Source organism: Mauremys reevesii, linkage group 23 (genome assembly GCF_016161935.1).
Source record: "Mauremys reevesii isolate NIE-2019 linkage group 23, ASM1616193v1, whole genome shotgun sequence".
NCBI lineage: Eukaryota > Metazoa > Chordata > Testudines > Geoemydidae > Mauremys > Mauremys reevesii.
Genome location: NC_052645.1, coordinates 18,913,020 through 18,935,751, shown reverse-complemented (window position 1 = coordinate 18,935,751; position 22,732 = coordinate 18,913,020). Strand labels below are relative to the sequence as shown.

Here is a 22,732-nt window from a genome sequence, read left to right as displayed (position 1 = left end):
AGAAAGGATTCTTCTGCTAATGTGCAGAATCCAGCTATAATGCTACCAGCTTTTCCTTACCACAGCTTAATAAAGTGGATCAGCTGACTCGTTAGAAAAAAAAATTGTGGGCGGGAGAGGGTATGAAGCAATGGTTTTGTGATGCTCACACTTCATTAATTGCATGTCTTTGTATGTACACATGCACACATGTGGACACATGCATATCCCCACACAAGCAGTACCCAGCCCAGCTGTGCAAGATTCACTCACATTGAATGGTACCTTGATACATAGCCAGCCTTAGTGATCTCAGTGGCACTATTCATGTAGCAAAGTGATAGCAGTCCAATGGCTGTGGATAGCCAGAGATGTGGGTTCAATTCTTGTTCTGTCACAAACATCTTATGTCATCCTGAGCAAGTCACTTAGCCTCTCTGTGCCTCGGTTCCTCATCTGTAAAATGGGGACAGTAGCACTGACCGACTGTTCAGGGTTTTCTGAGGATAAATTCACTAAAGATTGGGAGGTGCTCAGATCCTACAGTGGCTATATAAGCACATTAAATAGATAGACCTGCACTTCTGAGTGTCCTTAAATTCTAGCTCTAGATGTATACACTTTTTGAGGAAGGCTGATCCCACTGTGTGTGGGAATGGTGCCTTGCACTAGGAACCCTTAATCCCTGATTGGTGTTCCTGCAGTACAAATCCTGGGGGATGCTAATGACCAACAATAGCTGTGATCGGTCATAATGCTGCCGGAGGCCATCCCGCTGTGATTCAACATTTTAAATTAAAAGTCTAATTCAGTTTAGAAAATAAAAATGAAGTTGATGAGGGGCAGATGGAGGAGGAAGGTTTGAGAAGTGGCAGATTGTTGCACTGGTGCCTCAGAGAATACAAAGGATTTAAGCCGGTGCTTAACCCGTTGAAGCCAGGGTTTGGTGCTGAGATTCAGATGAGTCCTCTCTACAGCCGTAGTTAAGGGCTGTATGGCTTTTAAGCTCATGTAGTAGAGGATTGTGCATTTAGAACCAGTGGCCCCGCCAGGTTCAATCCCACCCGCCAACTACGAGGGTCTGTTGGTGTTACACTACGTTCCTGTGGTTCCAACTCTGCAGTCAGTTTACCAGTGGTGGCTGGCACGTGAACTTCCAATCCCTCTCCAAACATGCTCAGCTCTTGGTCACCTGCACTCATTGTCCTAAAAATAAGAGAGAGAGGGCAACATAGTCAGTTATGAATATAACCCTTCTAGCGGAGAGAGAAAAAAATCCCTAGAAATTTTCACAGGAAAGGCAGATGGGTTTTTTTAAATTATTTTTTACAGTGGGATCAAAAGGCAGCCCTGAATGGTTTAATGACCTTCCTCTTTCGTTTCACACTGTATTATCCTGCGTTCAGCAGAAGTTGAAAGGCCCAGAAAGGAGAGCAAGTGATAACTCACCGGTGGGTGGCTCTAGATCAGGATTCAAGACGGGTCCCGGCATTTCTTCTGGCTCAGTCATCAACTAAGAATGCCTCTTGGAAGCTTTCCAGCTTACTCTTCTGCTGTGGCTCCTGGGCTGTTCCTTGGAAATGGGGATGCTTTTCCTTTGACTTCCCCTTCTGGAATGCTGAACTGTTAGGGGTGCTGCCCCTGCACAGGTCCTTGGGGTGGAAGATGGTAACACTATGCAGGAAAATACTGTCTATGTATTTTTGTTCCGTTTTCTTCAGCGTGGCAACCACCTGCATGGGTGACCTCTGAAGGGCAGCTTTCTGGTTAAGTTCACAGAAGACCATTTCCAGCCACATGCATTTGACTATCACTGGTTGATTTTCTTACAGGTTTACTGGAATGAATCTGCCCGCCCCAGTAATCAGCAGTAAAAACTGGCTGCGACTTCACTTTACGTCGGACGGGAACCACAGGCAGAAGGGGTTTAGTGCCCAGTATCAAGGTAACTGCTTATTAACAATTTTGAATCATTAACCAATGGTTTTTAACATCCTTCCTTTCAGCTCTAGGGAGAGATGCTTTAGCTTCAAAACTACACTCAGCAGGCTAACTCAGGTACTTCCTTCCTTTTCCATGTTTTTCAGCATAGAGGGTTACCCTGGCAGCTTGCTAGGAGCATGAGGGCTGCATCTCCCTGGAAAATAAATGTGCATATGTATAAAAAAAAACAACAGAAACACACATCCGTTTGCTCTGTTTGCACTTGCCTCTGGCCTGGGCACATTCTCTTTTTGTCAATAGGAAATAGCAAGTTAATCATTTCTGTTTCCTCACCTTTGAAGATGTAGGGAGAGAGAGTGTGCAGGATGCATTTGGGTACCTAATTTACCTCGATAAGTGTCCATTTAAGTGAGTCTTTCTGTAATGATCCTATCGATTGCTTTCTGCTTGACTTGGGGCAAATCTCCGCTACCGTGTTACATCGGCGCAGCTGCATCAGTGCAGCTGGGCCACTGTCGCCCGTCTGGTGAAGTTGCACTATGCCAACGGGAGAGCGCTCTCCCATCAGTATAATTACTCCACCTCAATAAGAGGCGGAAGCTATGTCAGCGGCAGACGCTCTCCCGCTGATGTGGACAGAACTTAGGTCGATGTAACTTGCGTCGCTCAAGGGTGTGTCTTTTTCATATCCTAGAGCGATGTAAGTTCCATTGACTCAAGTGTAGTGTAGACCAGCCCCTCAGTCAGAATGTCAGAGCCCAGATTTATTTTGACTGATCCCGATTTAGATTTCACACTGGTTAAATCAAAAGTACCTGTATTGAAGGCGGTGGAGTTGCAAACTGATACGTTGGAGATGAGAATTAAAACCTTTGTGCTGAAGGCCTGATTTAAATTGTGTTGGTGGTAAGTCTCTCTGCCTGCTACGGAGCTGCTAAGCGCCATCGGGAGGCATGATGGCAACTCACTCATCCAGCCAAAGCAACTTTGGCTAGTGCACTGAGTGTGTGGGACTATCTCTAGCAGCATGTGGAGGCTGTGGCGAGCTTTACAAATGTGTAGGGCATGTCAAATATGTGTCATGTCCCCTTCTAGTAGCTGATCCACATAGAGGCTATCAGCCTGCTATCTCTGCCGATTCAGTTCATGTGGCAGAGGTTGATGCTGAAGGTCCTGGGTTCAAATCCTGATAATGAGCCAGGGTTGGGGACTGTTACAGGAGGCCAACATGGACTGCAGTTTAGAACTGGGCTGTAAAGAACACTGTCCACTTGTGCTTTGGAAGGAGATGGTGTTTTGTCGTCTTTACAAAGAGATGCCAGATGAGTTGAACTTTTTTGTTTTGTTTAAATCATAGCACAGAGCAGAGATCTGTATGAAAAATAATCCTTGGGGGTGCAGTGTTCAGCCCTGTTCAGAGGAACAGCTCAAGGCCCCTATGCCACTTGTGTCCCACTTAAACTTTATTTTGAAGGCGTACATGGGATTTAAGTGACATGCACGGTTTCTGTAGAGGGCTGAATTTCATCGGGGGTTTCTTAGAGTGTTACTGAGTGGGAATAGGTTGGGTCCAGTGGTTAGGGGTGTAGCCTGGGATTTCAGATCCAACTCCAAGTCCCCTCTTTGCCACAGACTTCCTGTGTGACCTTTGGCAAATCACTTAGTCTCTCTGTGCCTCAATTCCCTGATCAGTAAAATGGGGATAAGAGCACTGCCCTGCCTCAGAGAGGTGTGGTGAGGGTAAATTAAAGATTGGAATGTGCTCCTATACTACGGTGATGGGCCCAGATAAGTACCCAAGATAAACAGAGTAAAACTGAGCACTGTAGCAGCAGCCTAACAGGATCACCTAAGGAGCTGCAGCGAAAGGGCAGAATTAATAGGTAAGAACATGCTATTATTACTTTGCACTGCAGGGTACTTTATGGTTATTACTATTCAGGAATATGCACAATAAAAAAAATCAATGAGATAAATAAATGGGGAGAGAGGCGGTTCCCACTCTTGACCATCTCCGAGGCATAGGCTTGCTGAGATGTATCCAAACGGCACCCTCCCAAATCTTCTGAGGTTTTCCCATTGCTGCTAAGCAGACGACATGCCATGCTCTCGCTGATGAAGGCTTGCCTGACGTAAGGAGCAAAGAGGTGGTTATACAACTCTACCCATTTGTCTCTAAGGCAATGATTATCTCCAACAGACCACCTGTGACCTTGGCTTAAACCAAGGGGAGCTGCTTGTGATGGGATCCCCAGGATTCAATGAGGATCTGTGGGACTGCTGTGCCCCCTTAACTCTCCAGCCTGGGCTGTCTCTCACCCTAATAGATGTTACGGGCAGCTCATAGTTCTCAATACACAGGCTGGCTTTCCCTCTCAGCCTGGGACCAATCTCCCCAGTTCCAAGTCTTTGTCTTCCAGGCGACCTTCCAGAGGTTGAGATGGGGGAGGAGAGAGGCCAGGTGGTGATGTCATCGACTCTCACTTATACTTTCTCTCCAGGTGCTAGAAAGATTCCTGCTGTGACATGGGTATTAGGCATCCCCCACTGGGAGTCTCTGGGAGAGTGGATTCTTCTTGATGGGCCATCAGCGTCCATCGGGCTAGGGATAGTTGCTCCTCTGTTGCCACTGGCTGTGAGGGTCTCCCAGTTACCACATATTTCAGTAACAATCCTATAGCAATACTTCATGATGTCACACACAATGATGGTACGTGCAATTCAACAGGATGTCCATGTTCCACAGATCAAGACGTTTGAAATGATACCTCACAAGGCATGCATTGTACAGAACATATCCTAATCGTCTCACAGTGGTGAATATGGGAGTTCCACGGTGCTACTTTGAGGTACCGAGTATCACATTGCTCACTTCGCCCCCACGGGGACATACTCCTGATAGGCCTCAATTCAGGAAATCATCTATATTTAGGAAATCACTTGCTTAACTATAAACATGTGCTTAATTCCTCTTGAAGCAAACTGGACTTGTATACATGCTTAAAGTATTTAAGGGTTTTCTTGAATAGGAATGGATTTAAGCATGTGCCTTCTAGTATCAGGGCCTTTGTTACAACCTCAATCTGAGGTTTTCAAAGTACTGAATGGACATGAATGAGTCAAACCCCACAATCCCGCTTTGTTACATCTCCTTTTGTACTGAAGGGAAACTGAGGCACGGAGTGGTTAAGATCCGTGCTTGAGGCCGCAGAGGGGCAATAGATCCCAAATGCCCTGATTCCCAGTCCCATGATACAAATACATGAAAAATCCTTCTCTTCGTATAGCTCCAGAAATCACTCTAGTGGCCTTAATTTGGGCCTTGTTTTATAAATCATTTTTCAGTTCCTCCCCCCGCACAGTTTTAAATCAAAAAGCTCTGCCGTAGCTTTTTGTTTCTAACATAGACTATTGCACACCATTGATGGCTCTTGATCTGACATTTTCCTTCCGCAGTCATGATTGCTGCTTTCTATTAAAACACCTGTCTGAATCATGCCTTTTTTTCTTAAATAGAAAAGTAACGATTAATGTTATAATTTCCTCTGATTAGATAAATGTCAGAGGGTTCTAATCTAGTGAGCTCCTCGGAAAACGTTTTGTTGGATATAATGAGCTCTGCATTTGTGTGTCAAGCGCTTAAAAGATTAACTTAAAAAAACCTTCACAAAATGGCAATGAGGCAGGACCTCAGTTAAGGTGGTGGAGCGCATCCCATCTGCTGCACGTGTCATGCTCTAAAGATGCATTTGTGCTACGAATTCAGCGCAGGAGCCATTAGTATTAATGGGGCTTGGTGAGTGGGCATTTTTATCCTCTGTGTGGAACCTGGAGATTTTGCTATGGGTGCTTCAGTGAATTGAGAAATCAATGCGTGGAATATGTGACCAAAATTACAGCCAGGTAAATGTGCTCTGGGAATCCAGAGCACACATCAGGATCGCTTGGGTTGGGTTTTTGCTACAAACTCTACACTAGCTGTGATGACACCTTTAGATTCCTTTGGAAGGTTTGTGTTCAGGTGGGGCTGCTCCATAGCGCTCCCTGCAGGGCCGCACGTGGTACTGCAGGCAACCTGCCACAAGCTTGGCATCAGTCTCTATGCAGTTCAATAAAAATAACAAACTCAAAATTTGTCCCTTTGTACTTTTTTAAATAAACAAACAAAAACTCAAAGGTTAAGTGCTTAGTTTGCAGCACTTGAAGACAAGGCCTGAGCTGGCCCTAGGGTTTTGGGCTAGCCATGGGGTGCTGTTTCTCTAGCCAAAGCTCACCCAGTACTCTCCCTGTGAAAAAGCAGGCAAGCCCTTTTAACTGGCCTGCTGGCACCCAATTGGTCAGTGTCTCCTCCTGGCTCTTCTAGGCCTCTGGAGGATTAAGTTATTGGTAGCCTGACCTGAGCAGGTGTCAGGACCCCAGTATTTCCAGCAGGGGGCAAAGAAGGTCTCTGTCAGTTTGTGATCTAATTCTCTCTCTAGTCAGATAATCTCTCTCGAGATTATCTTTCAGTGTGTCTATGGGTTGGTTCTACACATTTTTTGAACCAGTATAATTATTATTGGTTTAGAAACTGAAATAGTTAAGATGAAGTGTTACACTCTCCTAGTCCAGATGCAGCTGTACCAGAATAAAGGTGCTTGTATCACTACACAGCTATCCAGTCTGTCATATATAGCTTCAGTTTCTAAACCAATGTAGTTATAGTGCCACAAAACTGTAGACCAGCCCCTCAACGTGGAAAGAAAGAGTTTGTCTAGCTATGTAGCCAGAGAGAGAGAAAGAGTTATATTTGATTCCATTGAATAGTTCTGAATGTTGGGTGGAAGCTAGTTTAGAGTTAGAGCTGGGTGGGAAACAGTATTTCGGTCCACAGTGGGATGAAACCAAAACTTTTCCATATTTATTTATTTGACAGGGATCCCCACCCCAAGCTAGCCAAGAGCCCAGTGACGATGGCACCTGGGTTGCAGAAGGCATGGGAAAACCAGGTTCAAGTCTGTTTTCTAGAACAGCGAGTTGGACCCAGATCTCCCTTCTCCTAACAGAGTGCCCTAACCACTGGGCTATTGGCTATTATGGGGTAGGTCTCTCTCTCTCTCTCTCTCTCTCTCTCACGGCTTTGGAGCAGAAATTCTCCCCTTGATCTGAGAAACCTTCCCATTGTAAGTGACCCTTTTGCGGGAAACGTTTGGGTTTTGATGAATCGGCATTTTTCGATGAAAAAACGTTTTGTTAAAAAAAAAATCCAAGCAGCTCTATTTGTAACTCTCTCTCTCTCTCGCTCTCGATAAAATCTATTTCTACGTAGCTAGCTAACCCAGCTAGATTTTTGTTCCATGCTCATCATCTGAGCTCCATACAAATAATAAAAGAAACATAGGATCTCAGATGCTCTCTGCCCTGCAGGAACTCTGTTCCTCCTTGTAGTTTTGCATTAATAGCACATGGGATTCACAGGCCCAACATCTGATGGCAGTTTTACCTGAACTTCACCTTGGAGTTATTGAGTTCATTGCAGCATGAACCCCACACATGGTCAGAACTGAAGAAATCATTGATTTGTGAACCTCTTGTGAAGGGAATTTGAGGATTTTCACACATCTCTTGTTCTCTGAAACATGCAAATTTTCATACTTTGGATCACAGAGAATTTAGTTTTAATAATATCCAGTCCTCTCATGTGACTGTCCCACACAAATTCCTGCTACCCACTCTTGTCCTTCCACAATCTTATCAACCTCAAGCATTCAGAATCACGAATCCGGCCCCCAAAATCATAAGATTGGCTTAATATAGTCCTGAGAATTAGAAAAAAAATTGTACATTTTGCAATCTCTTTATTTACTTTCGATTTACAGTGTTGTTGTAGTTGTGTAGCTCCCAGGATATTAGAGAGACAAGCTGAGTGAGGTAATGTCTTTTAGTGAAAGAGACAAGCTTTGAGCTTACACAGAGCTCTTCTTCAGGTCCTGAAAGCTTGAAATCTTGGCTCTTCCACAAACAGTTCCTCCAATAAAATAAATTACCTCACTCATCTTGTCCCTCTTATTTACTTAATGATTTTTGTGCCTTTTAGGATGACATTTGCAATCTTTTTTTCTGCAACTGTGCGAGCTGGAAACTTACTTTATTTTTTCAAACAAAAGTGGAGATTCCCACATATTCACATGACTCCAGGAGCTAAGGCATTAAGAAAAAAAACACAGAATATCCTGAGATTCATAGTATGGTCATGATAGCTGGCCACTCTGCTTCCAGCCTGCTTTCATTGTAGAGTTAGTTCCATCCTATTAATAAAGACTTTGTCCTTTTTTTAATGAGTTAGTGAAACCATCTTCCACCCTAGTGGGGCCTCAGAAGACTGTACCTCATCCTCTTAAAAACAAAAAGTATAAGGTGGTTTTAACACAAATATTAAAGATATATAAATATGTGCAAAATAGGACATGTCATCAACCCACATGAAGTGCACAGCAAATAGTTTTAACCACCAGAGATGCAAACTGAGCAGGGGATTGCTGTAGTGCCAGGCTCAGGTTTTGAAATGCATAGATTTTATTTGTTGTCTGTTTTCCAAGGGTAGGGATGTAACTTATTAGCATCTGAGATGCCCCCTCTCTGTGACTGTCATCTGCATTTTCAGATTATCTATGACAGTGTTTCCCAAACTTGGGACACTGCTTGAGTAGGGAAAGCCCCTGGTGGGCCGAGCCGGTTTGTTTACCTGCCGCGTCCACAGGTCTGGCCGATCGCGGCTCCCACTGGCCGTGGTTCGCTGCTCCAGACCAATGGGGGCTGCTGGAAGTGGCGGCCAGTAAGTCCCTCAACCCGCGCCACTTCCAGCAGCCCCCATTGGCCTGGAGCAGCGAACCGCGGCCAGTGGGAGCCACAATCAGTTGGACCTGCGGACGCAGCTGGTAAACAAACTGGCCTGGCCCACTAGGGGTTTTCCCTACACAAGCGGCATCCCAAGTTTGGGAAACACTGATTTATGAAAAGCCTTTTCCCATTCCAATTTCTTAAACTTGATTTTAATTTTTACCAGAATGTTTTCCTTGTATGCTTCTGTTCCAATGTTCATAATCCAAGCCTTAGCTTTGAAATCTTGCTCTCTATGACTGTAAAAGCAAAGTTGCACGCAATCAGGCCATAAATTAGTGCTCCTTCTATTGATGTAGACTTGTATAGGAAATTCATTCCTTTCAGTAGTAATAATCAGGCTTTGCTCTTCTCCAGCACCTTTCAACATGAAGTCTCGCCAGATGCTTTGCAAAAATTAATTATATCTTCCAACACCCCCAGCAAGAAAGGAAAATGAAGCAGAGAAGTCAGCGGCTTGACTTGCAGAGGTGCCAAGCGCCTGCCGCTCTGAAAATCAGCCCATAAGTACTCGTCCGAGGTCAGTGGCAGCTCAGTGGTTAGAACCCATGAGTCCGGACTCTCAGTCCTTTGCTCACTGATGAAGTGTTGAAAGTGAGCTAATGAAAAAACTGCTGAGTTTAAAACAATGCTAAATGGATCTAACTAATGATCTGGCTCCTGGAGCCCTCTCACCAGCACATATTTTAGGATCCCAAATTGTTTTTTAGCTGATTGTTACCAGCACATTATTGCTTCCTATATTACTTTTTATTTCCCCCCAAGTCAGGAAATAAATGTGGGTCTAGTCTTGGCCCACATAAAGCCGTTGCGGTGCTCTGAAGGGCAGATGAACTGTGGTCTTCAATAACGGGTTGATAAACTGTTCAGAGAAGCCCTGAAAATATGACACCACATTAAAACCAAGTGCCTCAGATATTCTTATTCTGTCTTCATCAGATCTGTCCATCTGAATCCCAGATAACTGGGTTGGACTGCAAAGGAATACAGCATGCATTGTATCGACCTGCCAAATCCACTTTGGAGGGCCAGCCCTGGGAGTTTAAAATACAGGACCCTAATAATAGGAACCATTAAATCCTACAGGAGAATCATTTTGCACTAGCTTTTCGAGTCCCCTTTGGAGGACAAAGCTCCACTGTGGTAGGAGCTGTACAAACACATAGCGAGAGCCACTCCCTGCTCCAAAGAAGTTACAGTCTTAAAGAGATAAAAGAAGGGATGGGAGAAAGGAAGGATTATTGTCCCCATATTAAGGAGGGAAACTGAGGCATAAAGATGTGTCTTGCCCAAGGTCACACTTGAGGTTCATGGTGGGGTCAGGAATTGAACCCTGAGCTTCTGAGTTCCACTCTACTGCCGTAAACTCACAAAATCCTTCCTGTCAGTGTTAGCCCCACTACAAACCCGACTCTGAGGTGCTGAAATGTCAGAATCCTAACTGCTTGTAATGGGGATTTTGGATGCTCAGCAGCTCTGAAAAACAGATATGCACATACCCAGCTTAGCTATAAATGACAGCTACAATCTTTGAATTCAGCTTTTGAATCACCAACCCTACAGAAAAGATACAGGTTTGAATTTGGCTGTTTGTTGTGATAGGAAATTTTACATATTGATTTCATCTTGAATTCCAAAACCTTTAATGTTTGAGGATGGAGCTTATACAGATTCATTTCTCTTGCGGATTGGTGAATTGCAGGCAGAAATGCATGCAGGTGGAAAGCATGTCTGCATACTCTGCTCTGCGTGCACAATTTCCAATTTAGCCAGTGAGTGCCCAAACCAGCAAATAATCTGCTCCAGCCATCTGAATAGTGCAGATTGCAGCCGTAGTACGCCAGCCCTGCTCCTTGGGACTCTAGTCAAGAGGCAGCGTGGAGCCGCAGTGGCTTGCCATCTGTGGGACAGGGAAAGTGAGTCATCCCTGCTCACAGGGATTCCTACAATCACTCGCGCTTAAGGTTCCTTGCAAGCCACCTCTGTCTGCATGCAGATCATGGCCTGGCATTGATTTGGGATCGTTGAGTTCTAAAGGGAGGCGGCGGATGCTTTTGTCCCCAAGGCAAAGGAACCTCCCCTGTAGCTGGAAGAGCTGTGACGTATTTATTTAATTATTTATTTAATGTTGGCATTTGTTAGTTTTTGTTTGCTTTTTGGTTAAAAAATAAGTCAAGGTGAGGAGAGGGGAAATGAGTTTAAATTACAGGTGAAACGACAATCCTAAAACACACGTTAGTTTGTGCAGGCCCACAAAATGGTTCAGGGAGTTATCAAATCCAATCCCTTATAATCCCCCCCCCCCCACACACAAACACCCCTCCCCAAGATTCCTCCCACCTTTTAAGCAACACATCGTAATAGAGCAAATGCAGGATTGGACTTGTCAGCCGGAAGAATCAACGGAAGGGAAAGAAGGAAACAATCTCCAATTCCTCTTCAATAGCTCCCACAGCAAGGGGAATCGGGGATAGTACCGACACAAGGAACAGATTTCTGCTTAAACGCTCTCTTTCTTTTATTAAAAGTTTTCCCCATGAGAAATTCCTATTCAAAAGGCAACATGAAACCGCTTTTAATACACCAGATTGTCTGCTCGCCACAACCGCTTTGTAATGTCACACTTCAATTTGACAAGAAATTGAATATTCTGTCAGATCTATCAGTTGTTTATGTTCAGCAAAACCCTCCAGAAAACAGTACAAGTTTTGTTTGGCCAATTATCTTGACATGATTCTTTGAGGTACTGTCCTGCATCTGAATCTGGAAGAACACTGGGCGTTCCACAATCTGATTTTGTATTTTGGGGGAAGGGGGTGGTGGTCTTGCTTTTAAGTTATCTTAGTCATTTAAAAAAAAAAGAGAGAGAGAGAAAATTTATCTTTTGAATTGTGCTCTTTTAAATTGACGCCTTTATTACTGGTTACCCCTTAAGATGTTGCCAAAGTCTCCTGTGAAGCTTGACTTTCATTATATTTTTCCATGTAATGAGCAAAATAAAGAATTAACTGGAAAGCATCTAGGAATCTCTCTCCAGTTATTATTCCTAGAGGCCGAATGCAATTAGTATAATATAGGGCACTGAAATCATGGGAGAGAGACTCTGGCTTACTAGTTAGAACATGAGACCAGGCCTCTGTAAGAGCGACGTGGTTCTGCCCACTTTGTGACGCACTTTGTGATTTTGGGTGAGTCATTTAGGCCAAAATTTTCGACAGCACGCACTGATTTGGGGTGGCTCTGTTTTTAAGGCCCCAAAGCACTAAGCACGCTCTTAAAGTTAAGCTTATAGCGGATGTTCCATGAGCTTCAATAGGACTTATGCATAACTTAATTGCTTTCCTGAATCGGGGTCTAACTAAATGCCCAACTCGAGACAGCCGAGGACCTGATTTGCGGAGGCCGTGACCACCTACAGCACCCACTGACTTCAGTTGTAGCTATGTGTGTGCAGTGCTTCTTTGAAGCCATTGGGCGCTGCAGCTGGTCAGCACGTCAGTAATGTTCTGCAATCAAAGCACCGTCAATCCTTTGTAAAGTGTTAGGTGAGTTGGGTTAAACTTGTCTAAACTGTTGTGACCTCCATCCCTCGGGTACGCTAGCTGTGAGAGACAGCTAAGCAGTCCCGCCTCAGACAAAGGGGTTCTGTGAACTTGCCCAGTAATTTGGACGTTGTGGGCAGGAAGCTCCACAGGGCGTTGTTTTTGTCTGTGTCTTTCTGTGTGTGGTGGGACGGAGGCAGCAGAAGCAGAGAGATACACAGGGACCAAAAGAGACAGAAGCAGAGAGAGAAAAGCAAGCCAAGCAGCCACAGGGTGGAAGCACAACCTGGCCCTAAAATAAAGCTAAGAGAAAAGTGTCTCTGGGTACAAAGCATTGGCTGGAAAGGCAGGCTTGGAACAGTGAACAAATAAACTGTCTCCTGCGGTTTGATTCCTACTGTGTTCAGAGAAACAGGACTTTGTACATTTCTTGTAAATAAACAAGACTGCATCAAAAGACTCCATTCTCCGTTTCTGTTGCCATCTGGAACACCCGCAAGGCCCTGAACTTTGACGATCTGCTTGGGTCAAAAGGAGCTAACGACAGAATATCCCAGCCACTCCCACAGAGGCAGCCACAAAGGCTGTTTGCCCCACTGATGTCAATCAAGTGTGCAGTGGTGGATGGAAAGCATTAAATGCCCCTATAAAATTAGAAATTTTTTTTCAAAGCCAGGACAGAAAAAGATGGTTTTGGTCAATTGATCAATTCCCTGTGAACATATGACCAGCAAAAGATTCATTTTTATCTGTGTGCATTTTTCAGAGCTACCAAAAAAAAAATCCTCAAATGTCACCCTGTAGCCGGGTGAGCACCCGCTCCGGCCCTGGCGGGGTTGGAAAAGCCCTGCAGAGGACTGGGTCTGGGCAAGGTAAAACCCTGGCTGACTGGGGGAAGTGGCTGCAGCTGGGGCCATGCCCCAGACTGCGCAGCAGGGCCTTATAAGGCGGCCTGGGAATCCAGAAGGATCAGTCTCCCGCTGCCTGTAGAGGGAGAAGGACCTGGCTGCAGGGAGCTAGAGACAGGGTACCTGAGTGGAGCAGGGCTGGGGAAAGGCAGAGGAGCTGGGGAGCTCCAGCCTGGAAAGCCCCAGGCTTGGCCTAGCACAAGGCCAATAGGTACTGGGGGTTGCAGAGGGCAGCCCAGGGGTAGGCAAAGGCAGCAGGTCCAAACCCCTTCGCCTATGATGAGTGGCTGATACTGCAGCCTGCCCCAGTGAACAGGGGCTAGATGGAGACTGGGTAGTAGCCAAAACTGAGGTGAAGTGGGGATAGTGGGTTGGGGGTTCCCCAGGGAGGGGAGACCCAGATTGGTGGGGTACTGCCAGGGGGGGACATGGGGGCCAGAGGACAGGCGGATCACTGGCCTGCAGAGGGCGCTCCGGAGCTGGGGTGAGTCTGCACGCCTTGCTACACACCCACACAATAAGATGGGCTATGAAGCCATGCAGGGAGTAGAGTAGAATTTGGTTTTGTATAGCTCCTTTCATATTTAAGATGCCCCAAAACATTTTACAAAGCAGTGAGTTAGATCTCGTAAAGTCAGGAGCCATTATGCATCCTGCAATGGCTCAAATGGCACTTTAGACATTTGGACTTGACTATATTTTATTGACAGAGAGGGCAAGTTGCCCAGGCCTATGGGGTTGTCCCTTAGTTGCCTGGTAAGTGCCAGAAGATCATTAACTTCTGCCTGCAGAGTCAGCTGGGGCAGGTAGAATGGAACCTTGATTTCAACATTTCGGCCAAATTACAGCACTTCTAGCTGCACTGCAGTGTCAGCATTCGAGCTGAGAGCTCCAGTTCTGTTGTGATGCTACAGACTTGTGTAGGAATTTCTGCTGCAGTAGAGATGGGAAAGGATTCCATTGTAATGTATATGAAAGAGATTCTTCATTGAGGCTGCAGGTTGCAGACAGAGCCTGCCTTTTTCTCTGGTTCTCTAGCTCAATACAGCACAGTGCCACCCCAAAGGGTTCCCCTAAATCCTGACCTGGTTTAAAGCATTATGGAAAGGACTGCTGACTAGTGTACAGGGTGCATCTATACAGAGGGCACAGGTAATCTTTGTAGCCCAATGTCATATATTATAATGAGGTATATTCCATCCATGAGAATTTTCAAGATTGGATCTAAGGTACCAGTATTTGCATACTCCTTAGCCAGTCAAGGTTCTGACATGGGATTCAGTGTGGGGCAAAGGCCCGTCACATGGGACACAAGAAAACAACTTGTTCAGGAATCTTGAGATGATACAGGATTAATTCCTTCGGTATAAATAGTATCCAGTTACATGGATCTGCATTTCTGTTGTAAATACTTTACGCTGATAGGAATTACCTCCAATTTTTGTGGAATGATGGTAAATCTGGATCTATAAAGAGGAACCTCATGAGTGGGTTACTGGCTACTGTAAGTAACAAATGCTTTCGAATTGCTAAGCTTGCTTCCTAGCCATTTGTGAAGGTGTCCACTCGACGCTTTGCAGGCTTCACACATACTGTTTACTCCAAGTATAGTTTCCAAAGAGATTCTTCCCTCCCACACCATCATGGTTCTCTGAGACTAGTGATAGAACCCTTTTGACCTGCTTCTATATGAAAAGGTTTTATGGGAAAAACCCAGACCAAATGCAACAGGATTTCAATCATTTCCTTCCATCAGAACTAAATTTGCCCTGTGCCTTTAACAGTGCATCTGTATACCACTGCCCTCTAGTGCCTGGAATGTGTCAGATCACCTCATGCTTTTTATGTTCTCCTTGCTAGCTGGAAATTTTCATTTAGTTTCTGTTTTTGAAAACCACAACAACTCAAGGTTTCCAGTTTTCATATTTCTCATTCTTTCCTTTTTGACACTGATTGCAATCAAATGAGGTTGATTTTTATTTATTTGGGGGGGGCATCGGGTGTTCCTGTCACTTTTTTTTCCCCTCTCCCACCATCCTCCTTCCCCTTTTTCTTCTGTTTCTTTCCCAAGTTTCTCCAATGTTGTAAAATTTACAAAGTGGTCAAAGAGCAAACAAAACATGAACTTTGACACTGATTTTTCCAAAGTTGAGGAAATTTTGGAAAGTTACCGATTCGCTGAGCTAGAAATAGCTCCTTGGCTTCCCAAAACAGAGTGGGCTTTTGCAGCCAAAGTTAGCATTTCGGTGTGCAGCAGGTTTGCTGTTAACTAATGATTCAGGAGGCACTGGATTGTCTATAGCCAGGGGTCATTATGCTATATGACCCTAGAGGAGTAGTGCCAGTTAAGGCATTCTGAGACAGGCGTATTCCTTAGCATATCTGCAACTGGTTTATGTTTAAACAAGACTTGTGTGTCTCAGGTTTTCCTCTCCAATCAGCATACAATTCATTAATTTGCCCTACCCAAAAGATGAAAGCCATTAATGCTTGTGGGAAAGACGAGTTGCGTAAGCCCACATACGTATATATTTATGACTATGGACCTGATCTCAGCTTGACATTTTGACTGCTTTATTTAAAGATAAGGGGAAAAACCCTCAAAATGCTAGAGCCACATGATAAATTGAAAAGGTGCCAAAAAGCATGTAGAGCAGAGAATGTGTTACTTGGGGTAAGCTTCAAGAAAAGGTCTTTGACATCTCCCTGCCTGAAGTTCTTGCACACAGATGCTATTAACAGATTTTCTTTTAACACACATGCACACAAAAGTTGATTAAAATCCCCACCAGTTTTAGTGGTAATTTTTCTTGACAATGTTGTCTTAGAAATGTGCTGATGTAGAGATGAAAGCATGAAACAATAAAGTACACAGGGGGAACCACTTGAAATGAAATATAAACTGGCTGAACAGTTGAAAGTAAAACTACACTGGAAAGAATCATGTAAAATAACTATGGGCCCTTTGTTTTCAGAGGCAAGATTACTCTTTTCCCATAGTAGAAACAAAACCCCACTAAAGTCTGCTCTCCTAGCCCCCAAACATGGCACTGCTGCTAGTGAAAAAGCCACCCCGCTGAGCGAGAATAGTTACACTGACCTGAGCGCCAGTGGAGACAGTGCTATTTCCGCAGGAGAAGTTCTCCCACCGACATAGCTGGGGGTGGATTAATTAAGTTGACAGGAGACTTCTCTCCTTTCAACTTAGAGCAGCTCTACTAGAGAGCTTAAAATGGAGCCGCTTTGTTCCTTTGGATCCCTCCGCACCCATTTACTGGCACATGGAATATTCACTGTTGGTTGTTCATACTGTGTCTGTTAGTCATCTAAGTCATAAGTTATTGATTTTGCTTCCAGATTGGCCAATTAAGCAGGGGAATAATAAATAGGCCACATAAAACTTTTTGCTATGAAAGTTGATATAAATAATCATGCTCAGGTTATTGTGAATTCTGGGACCTGGGGACATTTTATTATTTTGTTTAGTTTTACCCAGGATCAGGGCCTCATTGTGCAAGGTGCTGTGCAAACACTGTGTTTAGCAGGGGTTGCCTAAAAAATTTGCTGCTTCGAAGTCTCTGAATCAAATCAATAATCCTTAAAATCTAGCTAAACCTCGTGTTTTTGTTTGTTTTGTTTTGATTAAAATCTCTTTCCAGTCAAGAAGCAAATTGAACTGAAATCCAGAGGAGTGAAGCTGATGCCCAGCAAGGACAATAATCAGAAGACATCAGTGTGTAAGTTTCGCTGCTCCTAGATACGCACTCTTTACAAGATTCTCCCTGAACATTTCACATGACAATAATCTCTAAAATTTCGTCACTCTTAAAAGTTTAATGTGTATCCCTCCTCCTTCCCCCTGGCATTACCACATCACCTCCTTCCAGTGCTCTATTCACAACCATGTACTAACTCCTTAAACTGGGACTGCAGGGGAGCTGGCGCATGTGTGTATATGTATATATACTGGATACATATATCTGTTGTTAAACACCGGGTAGGGGTTCCTTACTTTTGTGTTTTCTTTTAGTCTTATGAGTATCCAAATGCAAATGAATTTGAAAACAAATGCATTTATCTAGTGTAAAAGTAAGAGGAGTCAGAGCTGCAATGAGGAAACTATAGACAGAAAGTTTAGTGAAGAAGTAACAATAACTGCGGCAGTTATAGCATCTTTGCTCTCTTTGCATGTTGTTTGACTTAATCATACCACCCTGCAGAAAAATCATACCACTTTGCTATGAAAGGGCTAGTCACTGAAATGCAAACTTCAACTGCATCCCAAATCTCTGTCAGTTTCTTATGTAAAATGTATATAGTGGGTGAAATCTATTAGAGAGTTGCCGAGGATGTCATTTTGTCCCCAGGATGTTTTCCTGCTCCAGTAAGTGAACCCATTTGGACATTACAACTTTGTAAATCAGAAGGGACATTCAGAACTTCTTTAGGCTTATGTGTTTAGACAGATGACTGTGTTCTTAAAGGGCCTCCCTCTCTACCTTTTGTGAGATTAAGTAGGAAAGGTTTGAGTCAGAGTTGAGCTGAATTTTGGATAAATTTGGATCTTGACAAAGTTTAGCCCTTTTGGACTGAAATAATCGTGTGTGAGAAAAAATAGTTGCTCATCCATTGCATAATACATGATGCCATCCAAGATGTACCATTTTGATATATTGTATCTGTAATTCCAGCAGGGAACATTCAGTTAAGAGAAATGGACACAATGAAAAAGGATATAAAATGTCACTGAGCGTCTATCTGAAATGAAGTTCTACTCCTTGGCTCAGTTCTAGCTTTAACACAGGTGTGTTGATGCCCTCTGGTTACTCTGGGAGGATGAGAAATTGGCTAGTTGGGCATGGTTAGAGAAAACAAGTGGGATTTTATTGGGATGGAAAATCCACATGCCCAAGATACTTCTGGCCCTATGAAAGATTCTAGCCAAGAGGAGTTTGCCTGATCCAAGAAGCTACCATCAACATTCCAGTCTATGCATTGATGGCTAACGTACGTTGGAAGGTACCATTCACTTTGGTGTTGCTTTGGACACTGGAACTCTTAGAGAGGTGGGCACTGAGGGGGGGTGGGGTGGGGTTGGGAATACATTTTGTTTTGGACACCTAAAAGGTGGTGGGGGTCCGTATCTAAAGAAAAAGTCTTGGCCTGGATTGAAATCCTAATTTGCTCACGTGGAGGTGTTCCAGACAAATAATTTGTTTTCTTAAAGGAAGGATGCAGGGCTTCCCCCTTTTAACATGGTCAGGAGTGTTGGGTTTCTTCCACTCCCTAACTCCACCAGTTGTCATTGATCATTACGGTGATTCAAAAAACCTAGAGTAGCAAAATAACGATGCATCCAGGCACGGGCTAATAATTGAATGTTGTGGTTGGCTGCTCAGCGATCCGGTGACGGTTGGTTCTGACTCTGGCTTCCATAATACAAGGCCACCCCCGCCATTGGCCCTCGAGGTGGCCATCTCAGCAGAAGCGCTGAGAAATAAGTGGGGAAATAGAGAGTTATGCTGGCTCGGCTCAGACTGTCCGCATCCGGTGGATACGTGACTCGTCACCAGGGCTGTCAGTCCAGCACCTTACATGGTGCCAATTTTGCACAGGGCACAGCTACCCCCTGAAGCTATGGGAGGCAGATGAGCTTTCAAGCAGTTGATCTAAAAATACATGTGTGAGAAACTATGACCCAAATTCCTTTCTGTTACTAGCTTGGAGCCTGCCATGGGCGTTGGGTATTCAGCCCATTCAGGGTAAATCACTCTCAACTGTGCCTTGTTCATAGCCTCCGATATACTTAGTCTAGTACAGCCTGCTGCTACCATGCATTCGGTTTTAGCAAATTCTCAACTTCCAAAATGCTGACTCAAGAGGCTGTGGCACCAGGAAATGTTATTTACCTTCAGGAAATGGATTCCAAACCATTACAATCTCCTTACATGGCGGTTTTCCTTGCATACCTAACCATGTCTCTCCCACCTTCCCCTCATGTATATAATTAACTTAAAGACAGTAGTACAGTTGAGAGGGATGATTAAAGAACCACCAAGCTTGTTTCCGCTGCCACTACCATTTCTCATGGCTTCCTTCTCAGATGTTTCTAATAATGTGTCTGTATAAAGGCTAATGCTAAACCCTTTCCTACAGGTAATATTTTCTGCTGTACGTTGCACCTCTTCAAAAATTCCACCTTACAGAAGCCCCTGCCAAGGTATAAGGCAGATTATGGCTATGTTCTTAATATCCTGCAGGTCTTTCAGAGAACCGTAGCCATGGATGGCTGCCAGTTTCCAACCGGCTAGATTAAAGCCTGCAAGTTTCACATGACCCATTGGAGGCAAAATGTATTTCACATCTTTAAACATGTCTCTTGTGTGCCTAGAAATAAAAATGGGAAATAATTTTATCTATAAGTCCTGGTGCAAATTGTATTGCATTGAATGATGATGGAACATTTTAATGTGAAATTTTACATCTGCTGCATATTGCCGACTTCCCCTAAAATTAATTGGACAGCTTTCTTTTAAACATGCTTTTTAAAATTGCTTTGGAGAATAAGCAGAAGAAATGTAGCTTAAAGCTGAGCCTTCACTTAGGGGATTATCTTTTAGGAGTCGCTTTTCTGTCACCGATAATAATTGAGAGAGAGAGACTTTTTTCAACATCGGCAGCATTCCCGAAGCTGTGGAGTAGCGTGGATATTGTGTACAATATGAATATTTTGTCCTTATGTCACTAGCACGGAAAGCATCTTTTCTAGAGCAGCTTTCTTTTCTCTGCTGCCTAAATATAAAAATAACAGAAGTAAGTTTCTCTGATCTTTCACCAGGATATTCCTAAACTTTTGCTGCTGAATCTTGTTGGAAAGAGTTGTGCGCAGTAAGGGCATTTTCCAGCTTGCTTATATCCAAATTAAAAGAATTTCAGAGACGCTGAGTAGAACCTAGATTCCAGCCAAGTCAGTGGTAGCTGCAGGGTGTTCCCTCACATGTGGAAAAACAGCTCACTTAATTAGGTGCTTAACTATCAATTTTGGGGTCTGGTTCTCCATTACCCTGTACCTTGTGCAGTCATTTACACAAATACAAAGTGAGTGCCATACAAATGTACATCATCACCATTCTGATTTGGAAGCATTCTACAGATGCATTGCACTGGGGTAAGTGAGTGCAGAAGCAACAGAGCTTCAGCCTCTGGATTTCTAGCAGTCGGCATCCAACTTTGAAAATAAAGGTTGAAGGGAGGAATACTTGTAAATTGCGAGTAAATTCAGTTTCTCATAAAGTCTGAGATAGTTAGAAGCTGGAAACATTTGTGATGCTGGATTTCTGGATCCCTGGTGTTCAGAAGAGGTGCCTGGATCCATGCATTTACTTTGATCTATTCTAGAAAGAGAGTGGATACCAGTGACATGTGGGTTTGGAAGACCCTCGTGTTCTGGGGTAGCCAGATATGGCATGTAGCACACGGACACCGTTTCACATAAACACAGACTAAAATTGCAGGCTCCATTTGGAGATTAGCAACAAAACAGACATGGTTTGAAACCATCCAGACAGTGGGTGCCAGAAAAGACATGAAGCTGAAAAGTTTCCAGAACCTCGGTGGAAGTGGCCAGCACCTCACAATATCAAACCCTTGTGTCCTAGATCCTTCAAACCTACTAGCACCTGCATAGCTTGAAGCATATGAATAGTTCCATTCCTGATCCTGAACCACTGATTTCAGTGGGATCCACTCACATACTTAAAGATACCTAGGTGCCAAAGTGCTTTCTTGGATCGGGACCACAGTAAGCATTTGCTGTTTTGCTATCAGGGGATCATCTCTTTATAGTTGAGAAGTAAATTCTTCTCCCTGTTACCAGACAGAGGTTTGCTTGGGAGTAACTAGAAGCAGAGTTTACCTCTTAGGGTATTTCTGGTCTGGGAAAAAAAGTATTCTTAACATGGGTTAGTTAGCTCGGGTTAAACTAGCAGTGAAGCCGCTGCAGCGTGGCTTTTAACGCAGGCTAGCAGCTCAAATCAGAGCCTGTAGATGTGTGTCTACACAGCGGCTAGGAGACAAACTTGTGCTGGCGGCTGGGGCTGGGACTCAGGCACTCCAGCCTGAATGGCAGCATCTGCACAGCTATTTTCAGCAGGCTAGCATGAGCCCTGCTGCCACAAGTCTGTCTGCCTAGACTTGGATTCTCACTCCCAGCTGCAGTGTGGACATAGGCTAGAAGAGCCTGGGTTTGAACTCAGGCTAACCCGAGTTAAAAGCTGAGCTGCTTTGTCTTCACTGCTATTTTAACCCGAGTTAATTAACCCCAAGTTAAGAATATCCCTCCCTTTTTTTTCAGTGTAGTCATACCTTAGAAATCATCCAGCTTAATTTTTACCTCTTCAGAACACATGAAGGCTACTGAAATCCTATTTTTAAATAGAAGAGATTGCTTGCATCTCTTCTCTGCTTTCCTTGCACTTAGAAACTTTTGCAGGGGGATGGGGCGGTATTGTACCTCTCTATTAAATACTTCTCTTTTATCTTGTAGCTCATATTAAACAATCCTAAATTCAGTAGAAAGCTGCCCCCAGGAGAGGCATCAACGAAATTCCTTTATTAACGTGAGAAAAACAAAATTGAGGATCATCCTCTTTAGCTCGTCTTTCAGTAGAAGGAGTAAATTACTTTGGCAAACAATGCAATCACAATTGGCTGCTTCTGAATAGGGGGTGGAAAGAAATTAGAGTTGGCAAAGGGAGAAGAAGAGGGAAGGAGGGGGAGAAGAAACCCCCCACAACCCTTTGGGGAAGAAAACTCTCAAATCTGTAATTTATAAAGTCAGCAGTTCATTAAGATTGAGGCTTATTGTTTCCCCAGTTACCTTGAAGAATTCATTGACAACGCCAGAGCCCGGAGCTCAGCTCAGTCAAACCTCTTGTAAAATGAAAGCAGACCTGCCAACAAATTGTCAGCATGGCAAATATGGATTATAGCCTCGTGCAGGGTTAAATCAAGGCATTTCTCTCTATTTAAAAATAAATAACAGAAGAGCGAAGGTTTGTGCATTATAGTCAGAAGCAAGAGTTGTGGGTGAGCCATCCAATGCATCCTCTTCTCTCCTCCTCTCTCACTCCCACGCTTACATTTATAATATCCCAACTACCAGGACATCCGGGTGACTTTTCTCTCTCCCCCTGCTCCCTATTTTATCACCCTACCTGCTGGCTTATCTGTCGTTTCCTAAGCGGATATTAATAACGTGCTAGCGTATGGGGAAATAACCATTTCTGGTAGTCACAGAGGTGATGGATAGTTGACTGTTGCTCCTCTGGTGCCTTTGGGTGACTGTTTGGTGCCCCACTTCCTTGTGTCGATTCCGATGGGCCACTGGGCTCCAGTTGCACCGCCATCTCGTATGGGGCTTAGTAAGTTCAATGGAATGGATTTGAAATCCACTTGGGATAAGTAACTTTGGAGGACACG

At 44.1% G+C, this 22,732-nt stretch overlaps 1 protein-coding gene across 1 annotated transcript in view; it reads left to right on the top strand.

Annotated features, from left to right (window-relative positions):
• Positions 1–22,732, top strand: part of CSMD2 (CUB and Sushi multiple domains 2) — a 607,094-nt gene that overhangs the window by 325,871 nt on the left and 258,491 nt on the right. The window contains exons 7-8 of the mRNA XM_039511298.1: positions 1,812–1,924; positions 16,912–16,989. Of these exons, the coding sequence (XP_039367232.1) occupies positions 1,812–1,924; positions 16,912–16,989 (191 nt within the window). The remainder of the gene's footprint in view (positions 1–1,811; positions 1,925–16,911; positions 16,990–22,732) is intronic.